This window comes from Vidua macroura, chromosome 14 (assembly GCF_024509145.1).
Source record: "Vidua macroura isolate BioBank_ID:100142 chromosome 14, ASM2450914v1, whole genome shotgun sequence".
Lineage (NCBI taxonomy): Eukaryota > Metazoa > Chordata > Aves > Passeriformes > Viduidae > Vidua > Vidua macroura.
This window is the reverse complement of record NC_071584.1, coordinates 12400646-12425431: the sequence shown is the minus strand read 5'-3', so window position 1 is coordinate 12425431 and position 24786 is coordinate 12400646. Positions and strand designations below refer to the sequence as shown.

Sequence of the window (24786 nt, the reverse complement as noted above, 5' to 3'; positions counted from 1 at the left end):
CTGCCCCGGCACGGCGGCTGCCGGGGGGGCGGCCGGGCTGGAGCCTTTCCCGTGCCGACAGCTGAGGCCGTGCCCGTCCCGGTGACCGCCCGGCCCCCGCCACTCACCGGCCGCCGCCCGCGCCCCGCGCCGCTCCGCGCCCGCCGCCCCCGGCGGCCCCGCCCGCCGCCGCCCAGCGGGCACCGGGCACGGGGCATCGGCCCCACCTCCCGCGCACCGCGGGAGCGCACACACCCCGGGGCGGGCCGAGCCCCGCGGGAGAGAGGCTCAGCCCGGTGGGCACCACCGCCGGGACGCGCTGCCTCCGCCCGAAGCCCGCGCGTGGCCTGGGAGAGCACCTTACACAAAACACCTTGCTTTGACACTGAGGGAATTTTGGCTCTTTCTCAAGCCTCTGTGGCCTGGGAAGTCCCTGCTGTCTTCAAGGCTTCCTACTGGTTTGTTGTCCGTGGAATCGTACAGACTCCAGCCTGAGAAACCTGTAACAATTCAGCTGTGACGGCACAACCGTGGCGTGAAAATCACAGAATATGCTGAGTTGGAAGGGACCCATCAAGATCATCGGCTCCAACTCCTGGCCCTGCACAAGACACTCCAAGAATCACATGATGTGCCTGAGAGCATTGTCCAAACACTCCCTAAGCTCAGAGAGGCTTGGTCCTGTAACCACTTCCTTGGAGAGCCTGTTCCAGTGCCCAAGCACTCTCTGTTTGAAAAACCTTTTCCTGGTATCTAACCTAAACCTTCCCTGACACAGCTTCATGTGATGGTAGTGACAGTTTTTGGGCCTCAGCTCCTGAGACACAATGTCTCAGGGAAGACATTCAGCTTGGCCTAAGTCAGCACTCGGCACATTACCTGGAGGGCTCAAGGCACAGTGAGAGGCATCCTCTCAGCAACATGATTCAGGTAACATTGTTCAGGCTGAGGGATGACTTTGAGGGTCTGAAACATTTTCCCTTTGAGGGCACTGTATAACTAGAAATGCATCAGGCTGGGAAATTGCTTCCTTAGCCTGTTGAAAACTGGATTCTACTGGGTCACTATGTAGTGTCTTCGTTTGTGTCAAATCAAGTTCAGTGACTGAACCGATCTCAGCTAAATAAACTGAGATGAGAATCCATCCATCTTGTTGCATTTCTGCAACTAAAATGTTGCAAGGCTACACCTGGGAAAATGCAGAGTTTATTGACAACTCCCACTTTCTAATCTTTGAATCTATTAATGCTGGAGTTGGTTACCAATTCCCAGTGAAACAGACTGACCTGCTCTGTTGCAGAACTGGCACTGCATCACATTGGCAGAGAAGTAACAGGCCCTCCTTCAGGGATGCAGTGACACGAGTGAACACAGCTCATGTGTTGCAAAATGCAAAGTGAGTATCTCCAGTGTAAGTAAAAATAAGTCCTTGTGAACAACATGTGTACATGCCATGAATAGCATTTCCACATCCAACACTAATGGAGCAGAGATAACATTTCCTAATCCCTCTAACAGTGCTACTGGTTTGACCTGATCTGGGCATGCACCAATTTTCCTTCACATCATCCAGTTATTTCTGATATATAAAATGCTTCTGGCTCATTAGACCTGGAAGGAAATCCAAGTTGTTATTTTCAGGAAGCCAGGTATTTAATTTACTCTTTCAGTGTCAATGAGTGTCCTTCCTAGGGATACTAAGACTCTTACATTGCAAGAATCTCGTGTATTTATGTTTTCTTTTTTCTTTGCCTCTTCCAGAAGTATCTGCAGCTTGTGCAGATTGGTTTTGACATCTGCTGCCTTTCAAAAAAAGGAGCCAATACTGAGAATTCACACCTGGATTTTCATCTCTAGTTAAAAGACACCTCCAAAACTTCCTAGTGTAGTTGCTGTGCATACTGATCAAGCAAGCTTTCTTGTCACAGTGACTGTCAGTCCTGTTCTACATGACTGAACTGAAACCTATAGTCCTGGAAAGAGGGAAGATGAAGCCAGTGAGGGAAAGATCTTAGCTGCAAGTTCACAACAGGATATTCTGGAAGAAAGCAATTCCCCAGTCTGTCTTTCCAATACCCCTCTCAGACACATTTTCTAAAACTTGGTAAAAAGTCCCATCTGGAGCTGTTTTATGCTGCAGATGTTTACACATTTATCTCTAGGAATGACAGGATCTTGATAGCCTTCAGCATAGTGTCTTCTTCACATTCCACAGTCCTTTCTCCTTGCACATTACTGGATGGAGAGCACAGCTAGAAAGTCAGAAGATGCAACTGAAAACAGAAACAGAAGTGTGATGGGGATGGAAATAAAACTAATTGAAAACACAAGTCCAGCCAAAAGATGGTCTGTGCTTTTGATCTGAGGACTAGGTGTAATTCAGGGCATCCTTGAGTCAGGCACCTGTTCCACACCTGGAACAGACCCACTTCAAATAAGAACGCCATTGGACCACAAGGCAAAAATCTTCTCTCTTTGGCTACATGGTATCACAAGCTGTTTGTAATGCAATCCTACCACCCCTTCCTGAAGTCTCAAATTCTCAAAGAGGAGTTACAAATCAGACTTCAGTCTGGGCAGCAAAGATCTAACTTGCCAGTGGTTTTATTCATCACCAGTTCTCAGTAACTCAAAAGACTGAGATACTTTCTCTCTACTTTGGAAACCCTGGGTCCTTGCAGGTCAAATAAAACCAGCAATAATTCCAGGTGACCAGCACTTCTGGGAATCACAAGTAATACAAATGAGGCATTAGCATCTGTGCAAACCTGCAGCCTTAGCTTAAATTAAAATGATTAATCAGGTAAGTCAGAGAAAGGAATTCCTGCGAAGGGCTTCCACAGGAACAATGAGAGAACGTGAGGCCCAAAACCACATGGCAACAACAGAATCATGGGGGAATCCAGGCAAAGCACACTTTGTTTAGAATCATTAAATTTGCTCTAAAAGATGCATTAAATCTACCAGACAAGATACAAAGGGGAAATAGCACAGTAGGAAGAATGATGAGGTGTAGCAGAGCTAATTTTTCTTCATCTCTAACAGATCAATGCTGCTTATTAAAAAATAAAAGTATGAGTATTTTAAAACTGTCTGAACTATCCTGACTTGCAAGGATATGAAAGTTGTCTGAGTTCCAGTGTTTTCTTCAATTAATAGGAAGAGAGCATTATACTAGAACACTGCGCTGGAGGCTATCAACCCATCTCATAGATGCAAACAGAATAGTTTAAAGGAGAAAGCTATTGTTGCCTACAGAATGGAGAGGGAAACCTGTGTGGGAGCATAGCTAATGCCAGTGGTGTTTAACTAGACCTGGGGCCAACCCCTCTCTGACTAGAACCTCAGTTCTGTTTAAAGGAATTGCCAAGTAGGCTTGCTAGAGGGAAGTGTATAACAAAAGGTTCATGAATTTAAGTATCTCCAGCTGATGTATTATAATTTTATTCATACCCTTTTATCTCGAAACATCTGTTCTTATTTTTTGCTTAAGATGCATTCTAAGGCATATGAATATTTTTTTCTAAAGAGCCGAAAAGTTGGGCCACTGTAACTTCCAGTACCAGCGCTCACATGGCAAATTACTTGAGATGATATCAATCTTGGCAATGTTTCCTGGCCCTTCTTAATCTAAGAATGAACTGTCTTGAATAGTTTCTCTTGGATATTAGGCATAAACAAAGCTTCATTTCCCTGTCTTAGTGTCTGGTTCAAGGTCAGATTCAGGGTTGGGGTTGTTTTGGAGTCTTGGGGTTTTTTCCTCGCTGTTGAAAAAAAATGTAAAATATCCCTCCCAATTTCTGCTTTTTTTCTACATCTATTCCTCTACAACATAATATCAACACAATGAAGTTAAACAGTGTCATGTTTACACTGGGCAGAATTAACTAGATAATACAGTTTGAATAATTCTGAAGTTTCAGAGATCTCTCTAGTATCTGAAATAGGGTCAAAATGCAGAGCTACTTTATTATCAAGTACAAATCTCAGCTGTCAGATCAAAGAAACAAGGAGTTTTTCAAGTTACACAGCAGGTGGAAGCAAAAGTCAGTGCATACGTGACAGGAGAGATCCAAGTTCCAGTGCTGATCCATAAAACAAGGAGCTTCCCAAAGGAGACAGCAGGTGGAACCAAACACCCACCCTCCCTTGCAAGAGCCAACGCGTCTAAACATCTTAGCACTCAAAGTCCTTGCGTGTATCCCAAAAGGCAAAACTTCATCCATATCTGCAGTGACCCAAAGAGTTAAAAATATTCCTAACACTGAGGATTAGAAAGTAAACGAAATGCACTTCTTGCAGTTTTCTGTAACTACATGTCCCAGGGCTAGGTTCGGTAAAAGCTGCCTGTTTCCCCTGAAGCAGCAATATGAACCATCTGCCAAGCTATAATGTGAGATCAGGTTAACACTTGGACTTGGGGATCTCAGTGATCTTTTCCAACCTTAATGATTCTGTGATCAAGGCTGGTACACTGCATTTCTTCTCTACGTGTACCCTGAGGTACTGACTCGTGTAGAGAGAATGATGATTCTCTGCCAGGGCATTGGTTTGTGTTCTTTTTGAGGGACACAATTTGCACAGGTGACTACTCAGACCCAAAGCATCACTTTGTGCTTTCTCACACTTGATACCAAGGAGCAGAAGTCACCACTTGTATTGTACCTGTATTTGGGGCTCCATTTGCTCCACCATATGAACACCATACCAAGTAGATACATCCAAGTTAGTATTTCCTTCAGCTTAAGTTTTAATTCACCAAAGCCTCCACTTTGAAGAAACATGAATACAGAACTCTGTGGCAGGAAAATTTTCTTTTTCATGTTATATTAGTGCATGTTATATCGTGGTTGCTGCTTCTGTAGTTTTGTGGGGCCTGGAGGTAATACCTGAATGAGAAAACCCCAGAAGTTTGGTAATTTCTTCCCTTTTCTACTATGTTGTTTGACAACATTTCTAGAGCACTTGGAAAAGTCACTGCCTTGCCAAGAAAGCGAAGATGTGCAGTAGCACAGGCGGAGCGAGTGTAGGGAATCACAGAATGGGTCAGGTTGGAAGGGACCACAGTGGGTCACCTGGTCCAACCTCCCTGCTCAGGTCAGCCCAGAGGTACAGGATTGCATCCGGACGGTTCCCGAATCTCTCCAGTGAGGGACACTCCACGAACTCTCAGGACAATCAGTTCCATTGTGTAGTCACTGCACAGTAAAGAAGTTCTTCCTCACGTTCAGGTGGAACTTCCTGCGCATCAGTTTCTGCCCGCTGCCTCTTGTCTCAGCGTTTGGCACCACGGAGCTGAGCCCGGCTCCACCCTCCATCCAGCAGGGTGGTTCGCACAGTCCATCGCGGCAGCCCTGACACGGGTCTTACGCCACCCCGAGGTTGTTTTTTCCGGAATTTCTGTGGAACCGAGTGCCGCCGCAGCGGCCTGGCCTGACCCGACCTGGGGACCGTGCGCCGGGGAGCCGCGGCCACGGCCGATCCCGCACCACCACCTAGCGCCGGCGGCCGCCGCGGCGCCGCCGAGCCCGCCCGGCCTGGGGGCGGCCCCGCGCCCGCGCCTCGGCCCCGCCGCGCCCACCGCCCGCCCCTCGCTTCCTGCCGCCGCCCCTCGGCCCGCCCCGCCGGGCCGGGTGTGCCCCGTGCCGCCGCTGCGCGCTCGCAGCCCGCGGAGCCGCCGCTCAGTCCAGCGCCATGGCCCGCGAGGAGGTGGCGGTGGCCGGCGAGGAGGCGGCGGCGGGCGAGGGCGGCGGGCTGCTGCTGGAGATCGTAGGCTCCCCGCTCAACCTGAGCCTGCTGGGCCTCTGCCTCTTCCTGCTCTACCAGATCCTGCGGGGCGAGCGGCCCGCGGCACCCGCGGGCGACGCGGACCCGCCGCCGCTGCCCAAGATGAAGCGCCGCGACTTCACGCTGGAGCAGCTGCGGCCCTTCGACGGCGTGAGCGACCCGCGCATCCTCATGGCCGTCAACGGCAAAGTCTTCGACGTGACCCGCGCCAGGAAGTTCTACGGGCCCGGTGAGGGCGGGGGCTGCGAGACGGGCCCAGCCCGGGCACTCCGCGCGTTGTGCCCGGGACCACCGGCCGGGGAAGCGCGGGGCGGGTCAGGGCCGGTGCTGCCGGGAGCGGAGATACCCTCGGCAGGGATCAGTGCTCTCGCCTGACCCCATCCCGGCCCTGGTCCCCATGCGGAGGTTTGGGAAGGGCTCGGCGTGCTTGCCGCCGGGTTGGCTGCGCGCCCCTGCAGCGCTGGGAGAGCTCCGTGCCGGTGAGCCGGCGGGCAGGGCGACTGCTGCCGCCCGGGCTCCGGAGACGGGCCCCGGTGTTGTAGAAACTCCGGCTTTGCCGGTTTACGTTGTTTCATTGTTCTCGGTGTTTTCCCATGGCAGGCTACACGTACCATAAGAGGTTGGGCAGCTTTGTCGGCCTGGGTTAACTTTGCCTGATGGCAGGCAGCAGAGGCGAAGCATTCTCTCAGTGTTGACATTCCATTCCCAACTTTTAGTTGGTATCACTCTATTGCATAATATTTATACTAAATACTTGGCAATTGAGATTAAACCAGCTTTCTACCAGGAGCATAGTTCAAACGTGCAAAGATTGAATAACCTATGCTCATAGAGCAGCCAGGGATGAGGTGGGTAGGACTGTGTGCACCCAGGTGAAAGAGTTTTATCACCTCCACGAGGCCGTGGGGTTTTATTTTTACCAAAGGCTGCCTGTTAAAACGGCTCACTGAGGCTTGCTGATTTGTACCAGGATCTGCCTGGCATAACCACTCTTGAGCTGTCCAGACAGCCTGGTAGCTGCAGCAGCAAGCTGCCAGTGCTACTTAAGAGACAAGGAGAAAAATGCAGGAGACACCATGTTTTTGGAAGCATTATCAGTTACTGCTTTTGGGCCAAACATAGACAGGACTGTCACTGAATGATGCCAGGCTGTAACTTTGCATTCTGCAGCAGTCAGGATGATATGTACAGCAAGTTAGATGTGCAGTTCTGTATTTGCACAACCTAAAACTCACTTGACATAAGGTCCAAGCTTTAGATGCTGCATTCCTTGATGGCAGTAAAAGCTGCCTGTTGCATCTGATTTTGTAATTGCTGAATGGTTTGCCACAACGTCTGGCTAGTTTGATTTTTATTTTAATGGAAAATTAAATTTTTTATTTAATTTAATTGGAATTAAATTAATTTTGATTAATTTAGGAAAAAGCACGCTCTGAAAGTTGGCATGTGCTCTACAATAACCAGAGTTCACATCTAACTTCTTTAAGCTCTTTTTAGAAGAACTTTGAATGTCTAGTTGAACATGCCGTATCTCAATTTTTGGCTTGTCTTGCAAGCAAGCTAATCATTAATTAAGTTTAGCAAGAGTTTATCTTGATGTCTCTTTTTTGGTGTGAGTTGAATTTTTTGATCATTTGAGTTCATCTTGGATTTTGTTTTAATAGGCGTTTCCTCCAACTTGATAATTTCTAGTAGCTCTACTGTATTTTCTGTCAAGACATCCTTTCATCTCAAGTTAGAAGTATCCATTTCACCCCAGACATAGAAATCCTTCCTCTGTTCCTAAGGATGTGCATCCCAGTCTATATGCTTACCCTGTTTATATATGCCATGCACCACTGTGTGGTTCATTGTCCTGATGTTTCAGCAAACCTCAGTATCTTTCTCCATTATTTTGTTTCTTGTCCTCTTCCTCTGTTTTCTCTTATTACCAATTAGAATAAAACTTAAAAGCATTTCAGAAACTTGAGGCACCTGATGCATGACTCAGGGTAGAAACTCATCATCTGTTTTAGTTTGGGGACTGTGATCCATGAAGATAACGTAGCTTCCATTACCTCTGCAATAATGCTGCTTATGTTTTTATTTTAAAGAGGGCCCGTATGGGATTTTTGCTGGAAGAGATGCATCCCGAGGTCTTGCCACTTTCTGCCTGGATAAGGAGGCACTGAGGGATACATATGATGACCTCTCTGATCTCAACGCTACACAGCAAGAGACCTTGAGGGACTGGGAGTCACAATTCACTTGTAAGCAATTTTAAACCTATTTACAAAGTAGTTAACTGGTAATAGGGGAAGCAATAGTTAAAAGGCTGTAGCCAGCTGGAACCATCATATATATATATAAATTATGGAAATTGCATACACCAGTAACTAGTATAGTGGAAATAAAATGTGTTTTGTTTTTAAATCTAGTGTTGAAAGATTTACTATAACCAGCTACAATGGAGTTTTCTCCACATGATGTCATTAGAAATCTCAGTCCTGACCTGATGTGCCCCTACTATTTTGGCCCTCTTCCTGTTTTAATTAAGACTGTTAATCATGCCACACTGAATGGCTGTTTTATTATGCTAACAAGCTTGTAGCAGAAACCAGAACTATGCTATCAAATATATGACTTGAACTAGTGTTAAAACCTACCTTTACAAGTGTTGAGCATCAGGACTGACAGTGAAATCCACTGTTTTTATTACTGTGTTCCTATTAAATATGTCAAATAGTTGCTTTAAATTGTTGTAACCACACTGCTAGTCTGACACACCTGTAATCAGGGGGTTCTTTTGCTTTGTTGAAGTTGACAGATAGGCAACATAGTATAGCTCTCAGCCCTTACGTGTCTTGGCATTTTTATGTGCTCAAAAGGAGATATAAAATAAATCAGAGGCTTAATCACATAATCAGATAGTAGACCCATCTCTGTCTTTGGGAGAAATTATCTCCCTTTTGTCCTACTGAATATTTGTAATGCACATTACAAAAAATAAAACCCCTTCCAAGTTGTGTCTATGTGTGCACATATGTATGTGCATGTTTAATAGATGTAAGTAGTCTAACAATGCTTTTGGTTTTAACATTGGCAAGAGAAATAATCTAATCCAGGATTCTGTTTCTTTGGCTGCGTGAGTCCCTCGGTTTGTGTTTATTCATCTTTTGATTTAGGCAATAAAATGAGAGTTACATTCACTTCACATGATTCTTACAACAGTAGTAGTAGTTAATTTTAGCTTTTCTCCTTTCCCCCAGTGTTTGGAACAAGTTACTCAGAGCTGTTTTATTGAAATATAGTTATCCTGCTCGTTCAGAAAACAGTTGGAGGAGTTTAAAAAGATGTCTCTTCAGGGCAGAAAAATTACTTGGATTTTTTTTTTCCCCAGTTAAGTATCATCATGTTGGTAAGCTGCTGAAGGAGGGGGAGGAACCCACTGTGTACTCTGATGAAGAGGAAAAAGATGCCCAGGATGCAAAGAAAGAGTAGATACTGCAGTGAAGAACAATCTATTTTTGAAACATAAAGGACCATTTGTAACATTCCACTTCTGTTTCAGAAGGTGCAGCAGCAGCCAGACTTACAAAAGGTCCAGAGGTACAGTGAATGGTTTCTTTTCAAATATTTCCTTTTCAAATTCAGTGGGAAGCTTCTGAAGGTCTATTATGTCTTCCTTTAAACCCACATAATAAGTATGCATGACAAATGTCTGTGCAAAAGTAAACTGCAATTTTGGCAATAAAGGACTGTTTTCCTGCTATCACCATTTAGTGCAAAGTAGGTTGAAATCAAGTTTTTCATTACCAACCTATCACTGTGGAGATAAGCACATGACTCACTTCACATATGCAACACAAAGACCACTAAATCTTCTTTTGTGTTAGCTTCTGCAGGATCTGGCCCCTGGGTTGTAATTCCTTTAGAAAAGGGACTATATTTTGTTTGTCCACAAAGCATCATACTCATTTGTTGTGCAGTGTAATGCATTATTATGTAAGATAATTTAGCTTTCAAGGCATTGCATTAGCAACTTACAGATGAAACACTAACTGCTTTTGAAAAAGATTAAGACTTTTTGAGAGGTTAAATCACTTTTAAGTATTTAATAAAGACTGATGAATGCTTGATGTATTCAACATGCATAATTCTGCATAGACTAATATTCTCTGTTCACTTTCAAAGCACATCTACAGTGTTACAGAAGTTTAGATATTGAGTGGAACTAGGCATCCCTAAAGGTACACCATGGAGTGTGACTTGATTATTGTTCATTTGATTTTCTTCTTAGTAAAAAGCACTCTTGTGAATGTTAATGGAATTATATTAAACATGGAAGATCAGCTGCTCTTGATTCCTAGGCCTAAAAAAGAAGTTGCTGGTATGGCATGATTAGCAAGTGCTCTTGTACATACACCTTTACCTAGTACAAAAACATTACTAGTCAACATCACATACAATAAGTTTCCTGTACAAAATAAAACAGTGTAAGCTGTTTCTGCATTGAGGCCTTTGTTGGTTTGGAATGTTGCCATTAAAAGAAATGACACAATCTCATGCATAACCAGCAGTGCTATACTTGCAGACCTGACCTTTGAGTTGCTTTTTACATATTTGCTCTCTTGGCTTACCTCTGTGCTTAATTACTAGTTTTTTCCTAAGTGACCTGCGTCCTACCAGAGAGGGCTGGGTAAATAGATATGACCAAGGAAAAATGTAAATGTTCATCATCCAAAACACTTCTGTAAAAGTTTCTCATAAATTCCAAGATAAGTAATGATTTGCTGATTACTTGTGAACTTGTTTCTTGTCCAGGTGATTCTGCTAGTGCAGAATATCCAGGGTGCCTGTCTGGTTTAATTCCCTCTGTTTCATTTCTCTGACTCGACTGTCTGGTTGTTTCAATTTGGCAACATGTCCAAAATTATGAACTGAGTCCTGAGTGGGAAGGTGTAAACTAGGCAAAAGTGTTCCTAAGTAGAGCATGTTGCACTGCAGCAGCTTTCATAAACAAGTTGACACAACATATTAAAGTGCCTGAGATCATCTGTGGTGAGGGCAACTGACTCTCCCTCAGTCCCAACACTGTCCTGGGATTTTCTTTTGGTTGCACTGGGCCTTCCAATGAAGAGCAAGGTTGTTTGAGCCAGGGTTGTGTAAAGTGGTACTGTATGAACTACCTGACGAAGGTCTAGAGACACACATAGACCTTGTCATGACCTTTGTGTTGCTGTTTTATTTTTAGAGACATTTATACTCTTTGCAAACTACTACTAATGGTTTACCTCAATTTGGAAATGTGCTTTTATTTGTTTAAGGCAGAAAATAAAATACTCTTGCATAATGGTGGAGATTGTTTTTATTTACTGCAACCAAATATTATATTTAATACTCCCCTAATGTTTCGAGTTTTAGATTGTCTTTCTCTGATCTGTCACATTATCCAATGCATAGATTAAAATATATTCTAATGGAATGCTTAAAAACTGTAAATGCATTTTGCTACTAAAACTTTACCAGAATATTAAATAGAGAATGCGCTCTATTGCAAAAACAGTGTTAGGCAGAAAAAAACCTCCAAGTAATTGTTAATACTGAGCAAAAGCTGGAGCTTTGAAAGGCTGTAACCTACCCTTAAGTGGACCCAATCACTTGACTCTAAAGTTACTCCATAGCATTTTCCAAGGAACTGAACACTATTTTAAGGATTAATCAGTACATCAGAACGTTATGCATCACAAATCAAAATAGTAACAAAAATTATGCTAACACAAGACAAAGCTCATTGTTAATACTTCTTGGGGAGGAGGTATGACACTTTGGTAAGACTGTTACTTTTTCAAGGAAAACAGAGAATTTCTTGTGAAAGAAGAAGTGTGTCACAAAAGCTGCTCATAAAGCAGCAGGAATGGGTTTTATTTCCTTCCAAAGTGCTGAAGAAAATGGATGGGTTTTAGCTTCTTTTTTAGTCTGTTCATTACAACTTGAACCCTTCCTTCAACAGTGACTGGCAGCAATGACTGTGCACAAAGAACCATGCCAGGCAGCTTATCAGGCTGTACATTAACCAGGTAGGAGATGACAACCAATTAATTGCAGTGAACATCACTAATCTCCCTCATCTGACATGTCCAACACCTCTCACAAAGATCTACTCCAGGACAAATCAAAACAATTGAGTCGTATCTTATTTTCAACCAAAGTTAGCTGCTTTGTAAAATTCAGATATTCTTTCACCTGGACTTCACCTGTCTGCAATCACCTTTATTAGCTCTTACTTCCTGCTGTTTCAGTTAAAAAAATCAGTATTGAATGCTTCTGTTGAAAATTACGTAAGGGGTTTTATGAAAGGTGAGGCATTTCTATGCATTGCCTGCAATCCCTGGATTAAGAAGAAAGGGCTTTATATCATAATTGCTGTATTGTATTTCAGGCAGATGGACTGATTTAATAATGGGCCTTGGGTACTTCTGCTTTAAAAGCAGCCTGTAGGATTTTGACTTCAGCATTCAGCACAAGGTACAACCCACAGCTCACATATTTTCAGTAACAAAGCATTGTTCAGTCCACTTCTCTTCATACCAGCTCTTTGAGGAGGCATTTTCACTAGTTCTGTACAGAAAATTAGATTTGATAGCAAGATCTGCAGTCTCAGGGCCCAACTTCATACATGTCAGAGTAAACAGTGTTTCCATAAAAAGCACCCAGCCTCTTGGAACAGCAGCTGGAACACATCAGGTTCAAACTGAAAGTTGTGAAATTAAGCCAGAAGTGTTCTACATTTCCACTGATTAACTATATAAATGCATCTTTTCATTTACTAAATGTTTTAATTGCTAAAACATTCTGTAACTTTCATATGTGGGATGTGACATTTATATCTGTAACAACTAAAATCCAATCTACAAAGCCATGCATTTTAAAAGTTTTAAAGCAATCTGTTACATGTATCTTTAAAGATTAGCCTTCAGGATAATAAGATCATATTAATCAGTCCAGTGTATGAAAAGGTGGGGGTCCTATTAAATGTGCTGACAGGAAATTCTGTGGCAGAGGTTGCCAGAAGAAACTGGATGCCCCATCCCTGGAAGTGTTCAAGGCCAGGTTGGACACTGCTTGGAACAGGTGGAAGGTGCCCATTCCCTTGGCATGGGGGTTGGAACAAGATGGTTTTTAAGGTCCCATTCCAAACCATTCTATGATTTTGTGAAAAGCAAAATTATTATTTAAACACCTGAAATCAGGTTCTAAATAATGACAAATAGGAAACACAGAAGTTCTCTTTCGGTATGAAGATTACAATGATGTCTCACATTTTAAAGTGCATGCGTATTTTATTAACTAACAATGTTTTACATGGAATGAGGACTTGGGAGATAAAGCAAATCCTCTATCAATTTCAGTCAATACAGGTGAACGCATGAAGCAATTACAGAAATTGAGTATTTATTTGTTACTGGTTATTGTGACAGCATGTTGATAAAAACTGGAAATTTACACTGAAGGAAATCTTTAGTTTCTTCTCCCCCAGATTAACAAAAAGCAGTATTTCCTCACCTGTCACCAAAAGGTCTGTCTCATGGGAAATGGGTACTCATGGACACAAAACTGTATAGATTGACAGAGAGGGAAGTTTTTTGTCTTTAATCTGCAAATATTGCATAGAGAAAAAACACCCTTGGTATGTCACATCAGTGCAACTGAAAACATTTTACACAGTCACCAAATACAATAGTCCCTCTTCATTATAATTGTATAAAATACTAAAGGGGAGACTTAAGAGGGGCATAAATGTTCTCCAAAATAGTCAGAAAATATTTCTGTCAGGAAAATAACATTTTTTAGATAAAAGTAATAGATTAACAGTACTTTGAGTAACAACCATTTGTCATTCATGACCCTGAAAAGGCACTCAATGTCTAAACATATGAACAGAAAGACTGATAAAACCTAGCTTAGAAGCCTAGAGGAATCACCAGTATTGAAGACTGGGGGAAAACCTATCTACCACAAACAATTACAATTACTCCTTTTTTATTACTATTTATTAGAGCAGAAGTTACAAACATGGGTAAGATCTTATCTAATGAAGGCAACATTTTCACATTAACTTCATCTACTGACATGTAATAAATAAAGCATAATAAAATGAAAGCTGTAATAATCAGTGTATTGAACTTCAAACTCTGTACCTTGCTAAGGGACTTTGTCCAAAAGCAATTGTGGCTGTCTTCTAGATATAGCCAGATGAATAAATATGGATATAATTCAAGCTCCTAGACTGCATTTTCCCATTTTTATCTACATGCAGCACAACTCTGACAACATTTCACAATTCCTCTGGAAAGCATTTGTAGGCAAACTCATACTAAACAGCTACCTCACTATACGTGCCTTCAAAATCCTGTGAACTGTCAACCTGCCTTTACATGGGGACTGTCAGCAGGCTGAGATGCACTGCCCTTTCATTATCTAACACTCAGAGCTTTGCTTTAGACAACCATTCAGATTCCTGGAAGCACTACACTGAGCAAAAGTTCAGTGAAATCCTCCCAAAAGCCAGCAAGTTTTCAGAAACACTTCTAGAATTGTGAATAGAAAACAAGGATTCTTCTAGTGTGGGTTTTACAGAAGATGGGACTTTTTTCACATTTGGAAATCTATTACTTCTCAAAATTGAGTATCAATGTCCCCCACACCTTCCAGTCCCATCAATATAACAATCTGATAGAGGAGGCACTTCATATGCTTGCTCTAGGACTGACAATTAGGTTCTTTCCCAATTACTCATTATTTGTAAATGTTAGAATTTACATGATTCTCTGCATTCAATCAAAGTGTAATGCTCCAAGATCTCAGTCTGTGCCCTTTCAAGTTCTTTAGCCACTAGTCCATGGAAGTTTGTTCTGGCTCTGGGGAAAATTTTGGTCCTGTTATTCAAAAGGCAAACACAGATTCTGCTTCTGTGCCAAACTACATGAGTTAGATATTCTAACCAAAGAAATTACGTAAGCAAGAAAAAAAAATCAAAAATCAACCCAGTAGTTCATATACCTTTTAATGATCAAAGGGCTTTCTTCTCCCACTACTTTACAAAAACTTCAGAGTTATAATACAGTAACTGTTCAGCATCCTCTTCTGGGCTCTCCTCCACAGAAAGTATCTGAGAAGGGGTTTGTCTGAATTATTTCAAGAGGAAATAGAGGGCATCCTCTGGCATCTGCATCCATCTCTCTTCTGAACATTAATTTCCTCTCATCTCCTGTAGATAAGAAAAAGTAACTTGAAATGAGTTTGTCAGGCTGTAAGGATATCCACCAACCAACTGGAAGCACAGTAAATTGTAAAAAAGGCTGTAAGAACAGCCAGTAGCAATCCTGTATGAACATCAGATGTATTTTAGCTATGTAAAAATTTACTCACCTGAGACAGTACTTCTCACACAGCTGTGCCACACACTGAATTGTCTATCAGTGTTTTAGTTGTCTACAGCATGTTGTTACCATGTATGTTGTTAACAGAATAACCACCATCTGCTAGTGCCCAGGACAGATACTGTGCTACCCCATTAAGTAGACAAATATTACTCTTGAGCTGCAGCTGTGTGTTTCAGAGCTAAACGGAACAAACCCTTAATTGCAGAGAAGTTGCACTGGTTTTTTTTATGCCATGCTTATACCTTTTAAAACCAAAAACCATTCATCACTGTAAGAACTGTGGCAACCTCACCTGCCACAGACCTGTCAAATTCAGTCCCCTTAGCTGTGCTGTCCCTCTCTCACCTCTCCTCTGGAGGGTCTCCTGAAGGGGTGAGCTGTCATGAGGGGTAACATCTGGTGCTGCCATAGAGATGTGATGTGTCTTGAATTTCACTTTTTTGTGCAACATTTTCTTACATTTTCTCTGTATCTTTCTGAGCGACTCCAGCTGCATGCAACTGTCCGTCTCTGAAAAGCCACATTCATCAGATAAAAGATTAGAAGAAAGCTTTTTTCGCTTTTTCTTCATTTTATGAGCATTTTTCTCCTTTTCCCTGGATTGTCTCTCACTTTTCTTTCCTTCATATCTTAATTTACTACTAGACCTCTTGCATGACTTTTTAAGTTTACGTTCACACTGCCTTGCCAAGCCCTCATGGACAGAATTAGAACAGGAGCTACATTGGCTGATTTCCTTCTCTTGACCTTCCAGAGCTACATTTTTATGGTAAACCAGTAATTTTCTTTCCCCGGCTCTTGCAGACAAGTACCCTTTATTACAACTGCTGTAAATTTCTTCATACCTTCTTTCTGCTCTCTTCACTGAGCCGCCACATGCCTCTCTAAGGTACTCAGAATCACTGATCTCTTCCAACAAATCCTTTAATCTGCAAGCAGATCTACATGTTCCATATGGTACAGTGCCTTCATCTCTACCATCTTCTTGTTTGAATTCCTCATTATGAGTAACAGTAGTGCACTCCAAAGAATGATTCAGTCCAGCATGTGGTACATGATCAACAGTGAGTGAGTCATTCCTCTGCACCTGCAGCTTTTTTGCAAGCTTGCCCCCATGGACCTTGCTTTCTAACACTTTGTCTGTTGACTCAAGCTCCCCAAGAGTGATCACCAGCCTGTAATTACTATCACTACTACAATTTCTCTTGTGGAGGTTTTGTACAGGACTCAAGTCTCTGAAATGCTGACCATGTTTGTTACTCAAGCTGGTGTCAAACCCACTACCATCATCAGACACCACTCGCTTCCACCGGGACTTGTTTGCAATGGTTTTTGGCTCTAAGCAAACACGTGCATAACGTGGTGTCTGATAGTAGTTTAATAAATAATGGATGAATTCATCAGTCTCATAAACCTTTTGCTTTCTGCAATCATCTTCCTCAGACACTGTCTGTGTGTGAACTACATCCAGTGGTGGGTGGTGCCTTCCAGGGAGAGGTTCGATGACCCTGCCGTGCTGGGTAACCGTGATCAGCAAAGGCCCGCAGCCTTCGGTGGAGGAGGTGCCCACATCTCTGCCAGGCAGTCCGTCAGAGCTTGGGGCTGGAGAGGGATCATTTAAAATTGTCCTGACTAAGTGACAAGCAGGTGCATGGAAGTTACTCACATCTCCTTCCTCACAGCATAAACCACTACCTTTTTGGGTTAACGGGCACTTAAACTCCTTACGTTTCAGCTCTTTGTGCGTACGATAAAGGGAGTTAATCAGCTCCTGCTGTATGTCTTTAATTGCTGTTTCAGAAAATGAATTGTCCTTCTTTACACCCAGTGAAGGATCCGCTTTTTGACTTGCCAACTGCGAAACCAAGAAAATAGAAATTTATTTAACACATCATGTTCGTAATTAAGAAGGCAATGTCAGATGTAATGGGGCTCTAAAATTCAGGCAGAATGGCAAGGGTGGCCTCTGACTTCAAGTCATAGTAAATTACAGTCCCTTAGGAATCTTTTACATTAAGGATTGAGAAAAATACACACTTGTTAAAAGCTGCAAGCAAATTTTTCTTTGCAAATAGTGGAGACAAAGCCATATTAGAAATTAAAACCACTGTTTTCATTTGAAACCTTTTTTGCCCAAAGCACTAAATTAAACCTGCAAACATTAATCTGTGTGCAAAACACACAAATTTTTATCACTTCTCTGTTGACTTTCTCAAGACATTATCTGAATCAAACAGAAATAAGCCTGGTAATGAGTGCTGGCCAAGAAAAATAAGAGGCTATTAGAAATCCAACAGGTATAATCTTTGCCAATTTAGTTCAGTCACTTGTAGACCTGAGACCAAAACAAGCAGAGAGAACATCACTTATGTCCCCACTCCAAAATTCCTTGCTTGCAACACTGGATCAAGTCTAATAGAGCTAAAACAGCCTTTCCAGCCCTATTTTTTACTCAGTAAAGACAAGGTCTTGAAAAAGCACCAAAGGCAAAGTTTCTGGGTGAAAATGCACTATGTTTGCTCTCAGGGCAAGACTGAGAGCAGATTATCCCATGACACAGATCTCAGACTTTCTCAGTGTTCAGTCAGCCCCAAAGCAGTCTTCTGAATAGCATCAAGATATCAAATGTCTAGTGAATTATTCAAGCTCTAATAGGTATCCTTAAAAGTTTAAAATACGTTTTAAAATAGTCTTACTTTCACACGATTTAACAGCACTGTAAGCAGTCTGACAGACTCCACTCTTCTCTGAGCTAGCAGGGATTTCCTTTCTTCCCATTCAGGCATATTCTCTGTCCACTGCTGTTCTTCAGCCGGTACTTTCTGCTGCTTTGGGGGATGTTCCTCATCTCCATCTATCTGCCTCTCTTCTCTCCTCTCGCGCTTAGCTTTCCTTTTTCTCTCTTGAACTTCTTTTCATCACCACGTCTTTTTCTAGGTAATTATCAATATGGGACAATTTAGATGACACTTGTTTTACATTGTGCATCCTGGGGAATTGGATGTAAGTCTTTGAAGTGCTAATAATAAGCAGTCATCAAGAATCACATGTGGCTAACAGGGAATGTCGTTTGCTTAAATAACAACTTTTAAAAAAACGTAAATTACACACACCCAAACTGATCCCCACAGTTAGAAAGTTGTCTCCTCAAACGGTCTGTACTCTTGGGTTTTCTTTATAAGCACTGCCAAGACAACAGCATCACATGATTGTTTTCCCCAAGGACACAACTAGAGACTAATCATTTGGATCTAATTCTTAAATTAACAAATCTCCCCTACAGATTAGCATGAGGGTTCCATTTAAGAGGTATTACAAGAGTAATTCAGGGGTTATCACTGAGCAAGGCTTACCCAGAGCCAAGGCTTTTTTTGCTCCTCACCCACCCCACCAGTGAGGAGGCTGGGGATGAACAAGGAAATGGGAGGGGACACAGCCAGGACAGCTGATCCCAGCTGACCCAAAGAATATCCCAGACCATCTGGCCTCATGCTCAGCAATAAAGCTGGAGGAGGAAGGGGGGGCATTTGGAGTGATGGTGTTTGTTTTCCCAAGTCACTTATATGGGGTGGAGCCCTGCTGTCCTGGGGATGCTGAGCACCTGCCTGCCCTGGGGAAGTGGGGAATAAATTCCTTGGTTTGCTTCCCTTGTGTACATGGCCTTTGCTTTACCTATGAAACTGTCTTGATCTCAACCCTCAGTTTTCTCACTTTTACCTTTGTGATTCTTCTCCCATCCCACTGGGGAGAGGGGGAGGGAGTGAGCATCTGTTGTAGGACTTAATTACCAGCTGGGCTTAAACCTCAACAGGCTATTACCACTTTTTGGAAACTTTGCCCTGTAGGAAGTAGCTCTACCAAATAATCAACATGACACATCACAAAAACCTCCAGAAAATTCAAGGAACAGTGTTCACACATATGAGTGTTTTTTTAAGAAGTATTTGAATAAGGAAGAATTAGCAATGGAAGCATAGCAGCGTTTTTAGAGACCTAGCATTAGATTCACTATGCTCTGCATTCTAAGTGTCTCTTTTTTTCAAGAAGGTGCATAACATGATTGATTACTAACGACAGTTTAGGACACCATCCAAACACAGTATCTAAAGAATTAAAACTTCAATATACTACTATTACTCATATGCAAATTTAAGAACACTGCACTAAAGATATCACTGTTAAAATGGATAAAGACAGAAAAGTATTCATTTCATAGCTGTGGACTGTCCAGTCAGCTGGGAGGTACTGAGAAATGTACATCACATTAATTTTATTTCAGGGCATAAGGACATTGATTTAAGATGATGCAGCATAGAGCAAAACAAAAAGCCCACATGCAGAACCTTAAGGAATCAATCTTCAGAACAAATTTGAGAGTAACAGCTCTCTGATTTCACTGTAGGCCCACAGAATCATAGAATAATCCAATCTCAAAGGGGCCTTGGCATATCTCCAATCTAGCCTTTCTCATAATCCAGACCCCTGCATGGGATGCCTTACATGCAGAATTATCATAATGGTTTTCTCTCCAATATATAAATTAACAACTACATAGTACTGTTTCAATTTCTTCAATTCCTGTTTCCTCAAAGCCTGGATTTTTACACAGCCACCCTTCCTGTATTTTACTCTGTATGAGGAAGTGTAACAACTATCAAGAAAATGGGACATTCTCTAAAAATATACTGTCACCTTTCAACCCCCTCTCTTTTTTTCCCCCTTTTTCAAACATGCTCCTGTTCTTGCAGCTTTAGTCTTTCCAGGCTTCTCTGTCTTATGGTTCCTTCACTAAAAATGTCTGGTTTGTTTTAAAAGCCACCTGTCACAGAAGAAGCAGAATCAGACTTAGCAGCCCAGTTTGCTGTGTATTTATACAAACACAGACAACCTGATGAGCAAATGAGAGACCCCAGGTGACACCAAAATACCACTACACTCGTGAGAATGCCTCTCTCTACCCTGACATACCAGAACTTCTGAAGTTCATTCTGGGTTGTCAACCCAGCTCAAACACCCCTCTCTCAAATGTCTCCTCCTGCTGTGACATCAGGGCTCACAATCTGCCATCATACCTTTGAGCAAACCCCTTCCTGGTAGGCTCTTCTGGGGACTCAAAGTTCAGCACAGCATTCCTAGTTGCAGGAGTCATGCAGTTCTGCAAAACTAGAGTTCACTGACTCTTAGAACAATGTATTTTGGGTCAAATGCTTGTTTGGTTGCTTAAAAATTTATGGATTCTGTTGATGTGTGCTGCATTTCATCAGCTTCAAATGCCCAGATGTGAGCACATTAAAAGAAAACGCTCAAGTAAGTTGCATCAAGGTCTGTCTCTACAAAAAAAAAATAAGTAATAGGAAGCATTATTTCCAGCACAGAGGGATATTTCAGGGTCACAGTTTAGAAATTATCAGCTGGGAGAAAAAAATGAAACAGGGTATTCCCTAATAAGTGCTTATGGAGGTAAATCAATAGGCTGCTGAAATTAAGCTTACAGGTTGGACATCTTCTTTTATAATGCCACACTAGGCATAACACTTCAGAGGATTTATCTCTCAACATACTTAAAACAAAAAGGTACCCTTTTCTAGCCAATAATCACCAGGCAGCTGCTACACCTACTTCATATTTAACAATAAGAAACTAAGTATCTTTCAGAGTCTCATCAGTTCCTGACATCACCTCTCTGTTTCAGTGCCAACTACACTGAAAATATTGACAACCTTTAGCTTACCAGAGAAATTTTTCAGGAAATCAAAACAGTATAATGCTGGATTTTGATTAAAGGAGTTAAGTTCAGATACCTGAACTCCATATGTAAGTATACGTACATTTAGTACAAACAGGATAGTCACACAGGGTTTTTTTTTTGCCCTCATATGCTTAATTGTACAAAAAGTTTACAGAGAGGCTTCCACTGGTTATCAAGGACTTTTCAGGCCTAAATCCAAGGAAAAAGAAACAGAAGTTGGCAAACCACCATCTGTGCCCGTTTTTTCCACAAAATCTCAGCACCTAATTACAAGTAAAGCTTTGTGTATTTTAATGCTGTCCATATGCTATATTTTTCTTTATTTTATAGACACAATTTTAGCATAAATACAGACTAAATCACATGGAGAAAAAAAGATACATATACAAAGAGAACTGCAAGAGTGCCACATAAAAGCTTCCACTAAAGGAACATGACAAAAAAGTTTGTAAGAGGGTTTTCACAGATCATACACTATACTGTTATTAGTTGAAAAATGCCTGTTTGCTTTCAACATGGGAATGTACAAGGGAAGACAAGCACAGAAACTGTTTGAGAAAAGAGGGTGACTACATTTTATTGAGAATGACAAAAAAAAAAAAAACACATAGGTACTGGAGAAAAAGCTGGTGCTGTTAATATAAAATAACCAGGAATCTCTGGAAGCAGCAGCTACAGTACAGACTGCAACACTGAATCGCTCCTCTTAGGGAACTGCAGCCAAATGCAGTCAGAATTAATTGTAACTTTGTCAGGCAAGGCTGAATCTCTCAGGATTAACCTCTGCACACAGCTGTGTATGTATACAGACACACCTTCAGTGTCTCATCTAAGCAAAACAGATACACAAAGCACTTTCTACAAGACTGAAGCAGTGAGTAATCTCTAGAGTCCTTTCTGCCCACTGTGCATTCAGATAAAGAGCTTCCTAAAGCTTTCCACCAAGGTAGTGCCAACCAAACTTCTGCCACCCCATTAGGATTTGTTGTGCAGCAGGTTAAAACACCCAGGACTCTGTTGTTACAACCTGTAGAGATATGAATGTCAAGCCTGCAGACCACCTGGTGTACACAAAATCTTGCTCTGTTTTGCAAGAACATCTTCTATTAAACCAACTGATATATTATCCTGCCCTTGCAAATCTTCTTTCACTTATAGCCTTACACCATCACAGCTGCAACCATCTTCCTACTACTGCAATAAATCACCTAAAAGCCCTAAACTCTCTTCATAGAGCTGAGTAAGCTATAGTGGTTTGCTAGTGCACACCATTACCCTTGCTCTTCCCCACTTGTGCTCATAGCCAGGAGCTCTTCAAGCATCATAAATTTATTTCTCTCTACATAACTGTGAACAAGGCATAGAATTATTTACTGGCTGATTCACTGAATTGCTGCTCAGCAGCATGACCTTTTGGAATCAACCCTGACATATTAATAAGCCACTACCTTAACTGCTGCAACTGACAAATTACAAGGAATTTGACTTTCAAGCCCTTTTTCAAATTATTATTTCCTTTTGGCCGCTCTGCCATGGTAAAAACATTTGGAACACATCTGCCCTTACACTAGGATTTCCTGCAATAACTGAAGGCTGAACTGTCCTTATCTTACAACACCCTAAATTGTGTCACCTAAGTTCATCCTTTAAAACAAACTTACACTTCTGGGAAAAATTAACAACCTGGCAATATCTAACCTGAAACACTCACACAGTCCATATGAGCAATATGCAAGTATTTGGAATAATTGTTCCAAAGGCACCCCTCACATTTGCTCACTGTACTGCTGTCTCAAACAGCTCTTACCATCCCCAGTTTCCCAGCTGGTCACTCATGCCAGGCCCTGGGCCATCACAACCATTTCAGAGACCATACCATCAACCAGGTCAGGATAAAAGATGATCTTAAAGAGAAAAAAAAAATCATAATTTCCCAGGTTACTTTTCATGCTCTCACGGACAGTGTAGCTCCTAAGCAGTCCCACCAGCAGAGGTGAAGGCAAGCTCAAGGAAGAGGAAAAATTTTAATTCTGCAGAGGTGAGTATGTAGGAGCACTATAAGCTAATGCAATGTGGCAACTCTATGTATTGATCCCCAGCAGCAGAGTTTATCATGCGGGGAAAAAAACTGGAGTTGTTTGCCTGGAAAAAAAGAGACTCAGGGGGACCTTATGGCTCTCTACAATCACCTGAAAATGAGGCTGGATCCAGGTGGGGGTTGGTCACCTCTCCCAAGTAATGAGAGAGGAAATGGCTTCACATCACATGAGAGGAGGTTTAGATTGGATATTAGGAAAAACTTCTCCACTGAAATGGTAATCAGGCATTGGAAGAGGCTGGAAACACGACCCCTGGAAGCCTACAAATGGTTTGTGGCTACGGCATTTGGAGACATCGTTTAGCAGTAAATATGGTAAATGTTACTGGTTAGACTCTGTGATCTTAGAGGGCTTTTCCAACCCTAGCGATCCTATGACAAGCACTTACCAGAAAGTCACTTGGAGAAGTTTAAAGAAGAGCTTTAAACTGATTTTTAACAAATTAGTTTATCCAGCCTGCTCTGTGCAAAATTAACTGAAGTGCCGCTGCTCTCACGAATATTGCGATAAAGGAGCGTTTTGAAGCGAACACTGCCAGCCAGCCCCGTTGTGCTCCACGCTGTCTGAGGTGAGGATAACACACACCGCCAGCCCAGCCCAATGGATGCAGCCACTGCAGGCCGCGTCCCCGAGCTCCGGCAGCGCCGGCCGAGGGCAGCCCGGCGGGCAGGGCCCAGCCCTCGGCGGCTTCAGCGGGAGCCGCGGAACCGCGACCCGGGGGTCCCGCTGCCCCGCCCCGGCTGCCAGCCCCGGGCAGGTGCGGAGCCGGCTCGGGCTGCCCGAGCGCCGCACAAACCGAGCCGGGCCGGGCAATCCCCAGCGCCGGGATCCCCCGGGCCCAGGCCCGCCGCGCCCTCCGCACCGGCCGGGCTCCTCCGGCCCGGCCCGCCGCCGACCCCGCGGCGCCGGAGCACGGGGAGGGTCGATCCGCCCGTCCCGGCAGGCCTGCGGGCTCCGGGCAGCCCCAGCGGAGCCGCCGGGAGCCGCCCCAGCAGCCGCGACAACTTTCCCTGGCGGAGCGGGCACCGCGGCCCGGCTCGCCCCACCCGGCCCCGCAGCGCCCTCCGCCGGCAGCGCCCGCTCCCCCGGGCCGGCCGCTCTTACCGTCCGGCCGCCGCGGCACCGCCGGCCTTCGGCCGCCACCCGGGGCGGAGCGCGGCCGCGCCCATGGGCCCGCCCCCGGGGCGCGGCTCCTCCGCTCCGCCCGCCTCGCCCGCCGCAGCGCGGCCGCACGCCGCTCGGTCTGGGGGCTTTCTCGGGTGTTCTGGAGCAAGGATTCACGAGGCGAGTGCCAGGAGGTGCCGGTGGCTGCTCTTCCTGCCCGGCCCTTCGCCCGTGACCTGCACGGCCGGCCTCGGCTGCAGCCGCCTGCTGCCGGCATCTTCGGCCTGTGGGCACCGTGTGTGTGCAGGTCCCTTTACAAAGGATTAAAAATAACAAGAGACTCGCACCAACCACCTTCTTCTCCAAGGATTGCCGTGGGAGGCCGAGGTTATCTGGTGATTCATTTTATCAGCCAGAAAAAGTATGGGAAAACCTGTCCCAAAATTATTAATGGAAATGGGAAGACTGTATGGAAAATACCAGTGCTCAGTAAGAATCTTAAGTTGAGGTTTGTCTTGTGCAGATGAGCAACAAAAGAAAAACCCTGGAAGAAATATCACCCTTTTCTTTGAATTCTTGAAGTAAGGTTTGAAATCTTCTGTTTCCAAGCACTAATCATGCATAACAAGTTATACACATTTAT

At 43.4% G+C, this 24786-nt stretch overlaps 3 protein-coding genes and 1 long non-coding RNA gene across 14 annotated transcripts in view; 2 read left to right on the top strand and 2 right to left on the bottom strand.

Annotated features, from left to right (window-relative positions):
- KIAA1210 (KIAA1210 ortholog) overlaps positions 1 to 5505 on the bottom strand; it is a 57523-nt gene extending 52018 nt beyond the window's left edge. For 4 of the 5 annotated variants that reach the window (XR_008439396.1, XR_008439397.1, XR_008439398.1 and 1 more), the window contains exon 1: positions 344 to 427. The gene's annotated coding sequence lies outside the window, so the exon portion shown is untranslated. Of the gene's footprint in view, positions 1 to 343; positions 428 to 5054 lie in introns of those variants that run through there. The other variant, XM_053990392.1, reaches the window with a different exon arrangement.
- On the top strand, positions 543 to 2276 carry LOC128814506 (uncharacterized). Its single transcript, XR_008439399.1, has 4 exons — positions 543 to 909; positions 1280 to 1375; positions 1498 to 1628; positions 1741 to 2276. It is a non-coding gene; the product is annotated as an uncharacterized LOC128814506 (long non-coding RNA).
- An 89-nt stretch (positions 5506 to 5594) lies between the features above and the next one.
- Positions 5595 to 11098, top strand: PGRMC1 (progesterone receptor membrane component 1). Its single transcript, XM_053990139.1, has 3 exons — positions 5595 to 5995; positions 7860 to 8015; positions 9146 to 11098. Exons 1-3 carry the CDS (start codon positions 5674 to 5676, stop codon positions 9244 to 9246), a joined length of 579 nt encoding a protein of 192 aa, XP_053846114.1. The 5' UTR covers positions 5595 to 5673; the 3' UTR covers positions 9247 to 11098.
- A 2085-nt stretch (positions 11099 to 13183) lies between these two features.
- LOC128814360 (A-kinase anchor protein 17B-like) lies at positions 13184 to 24215 on the bottom strand. 7 transcript variants are annotated; one of them, XM_053990138.1, is made up of 8 exons: positions 23428 to 23782; positions 22748 to 22844; positions 19884 to 20010; positions 18305 to 18375; positions 17888 to 18124; positions 16037 to 17046; positions 15537 to 15701; positions 13184 to 15016 (listed from the first exon to the last, which is right to left on the bottom strand). In XM_053990138.1, the coding sequence occupies exons 5-7, from the start codon at positions 17975 to 17977 to the stop codon at positions 15647 to 15649; spliced, it is 1155 nt and encodes a 384-aa protein (XP_053846113.1). In that variant the 5' UTR covers positions 17978 to 18124; positions 18305 to 18375; positions 19884 to 20010; positions 22748 to 22844; positions 23428 to 23782; the 3' UTR covers positions 13184 to 15016; positions 15537 to 15646. The 7 variants fall into 7 exon arrangements, 5 of the variants coding, with proteins under 5 accessions (XP_053846113.1, XP_053846112.1, XP_053846109.1 ...); XM_053990137.1 differs by having other exon boundaries at positions 15484 to 17046; positions 23428 to 23783; XR_008439356.1 differs by lacking the exons at positions 18305 to 18375; positions 19884 to 20010; positions 22748 to 22844 and having other exon boundaries at positions 16920 to 17046; positions 23428 to 23763.
- Positions 24216 to 24786: the final 571 nt, after the last annotated feature.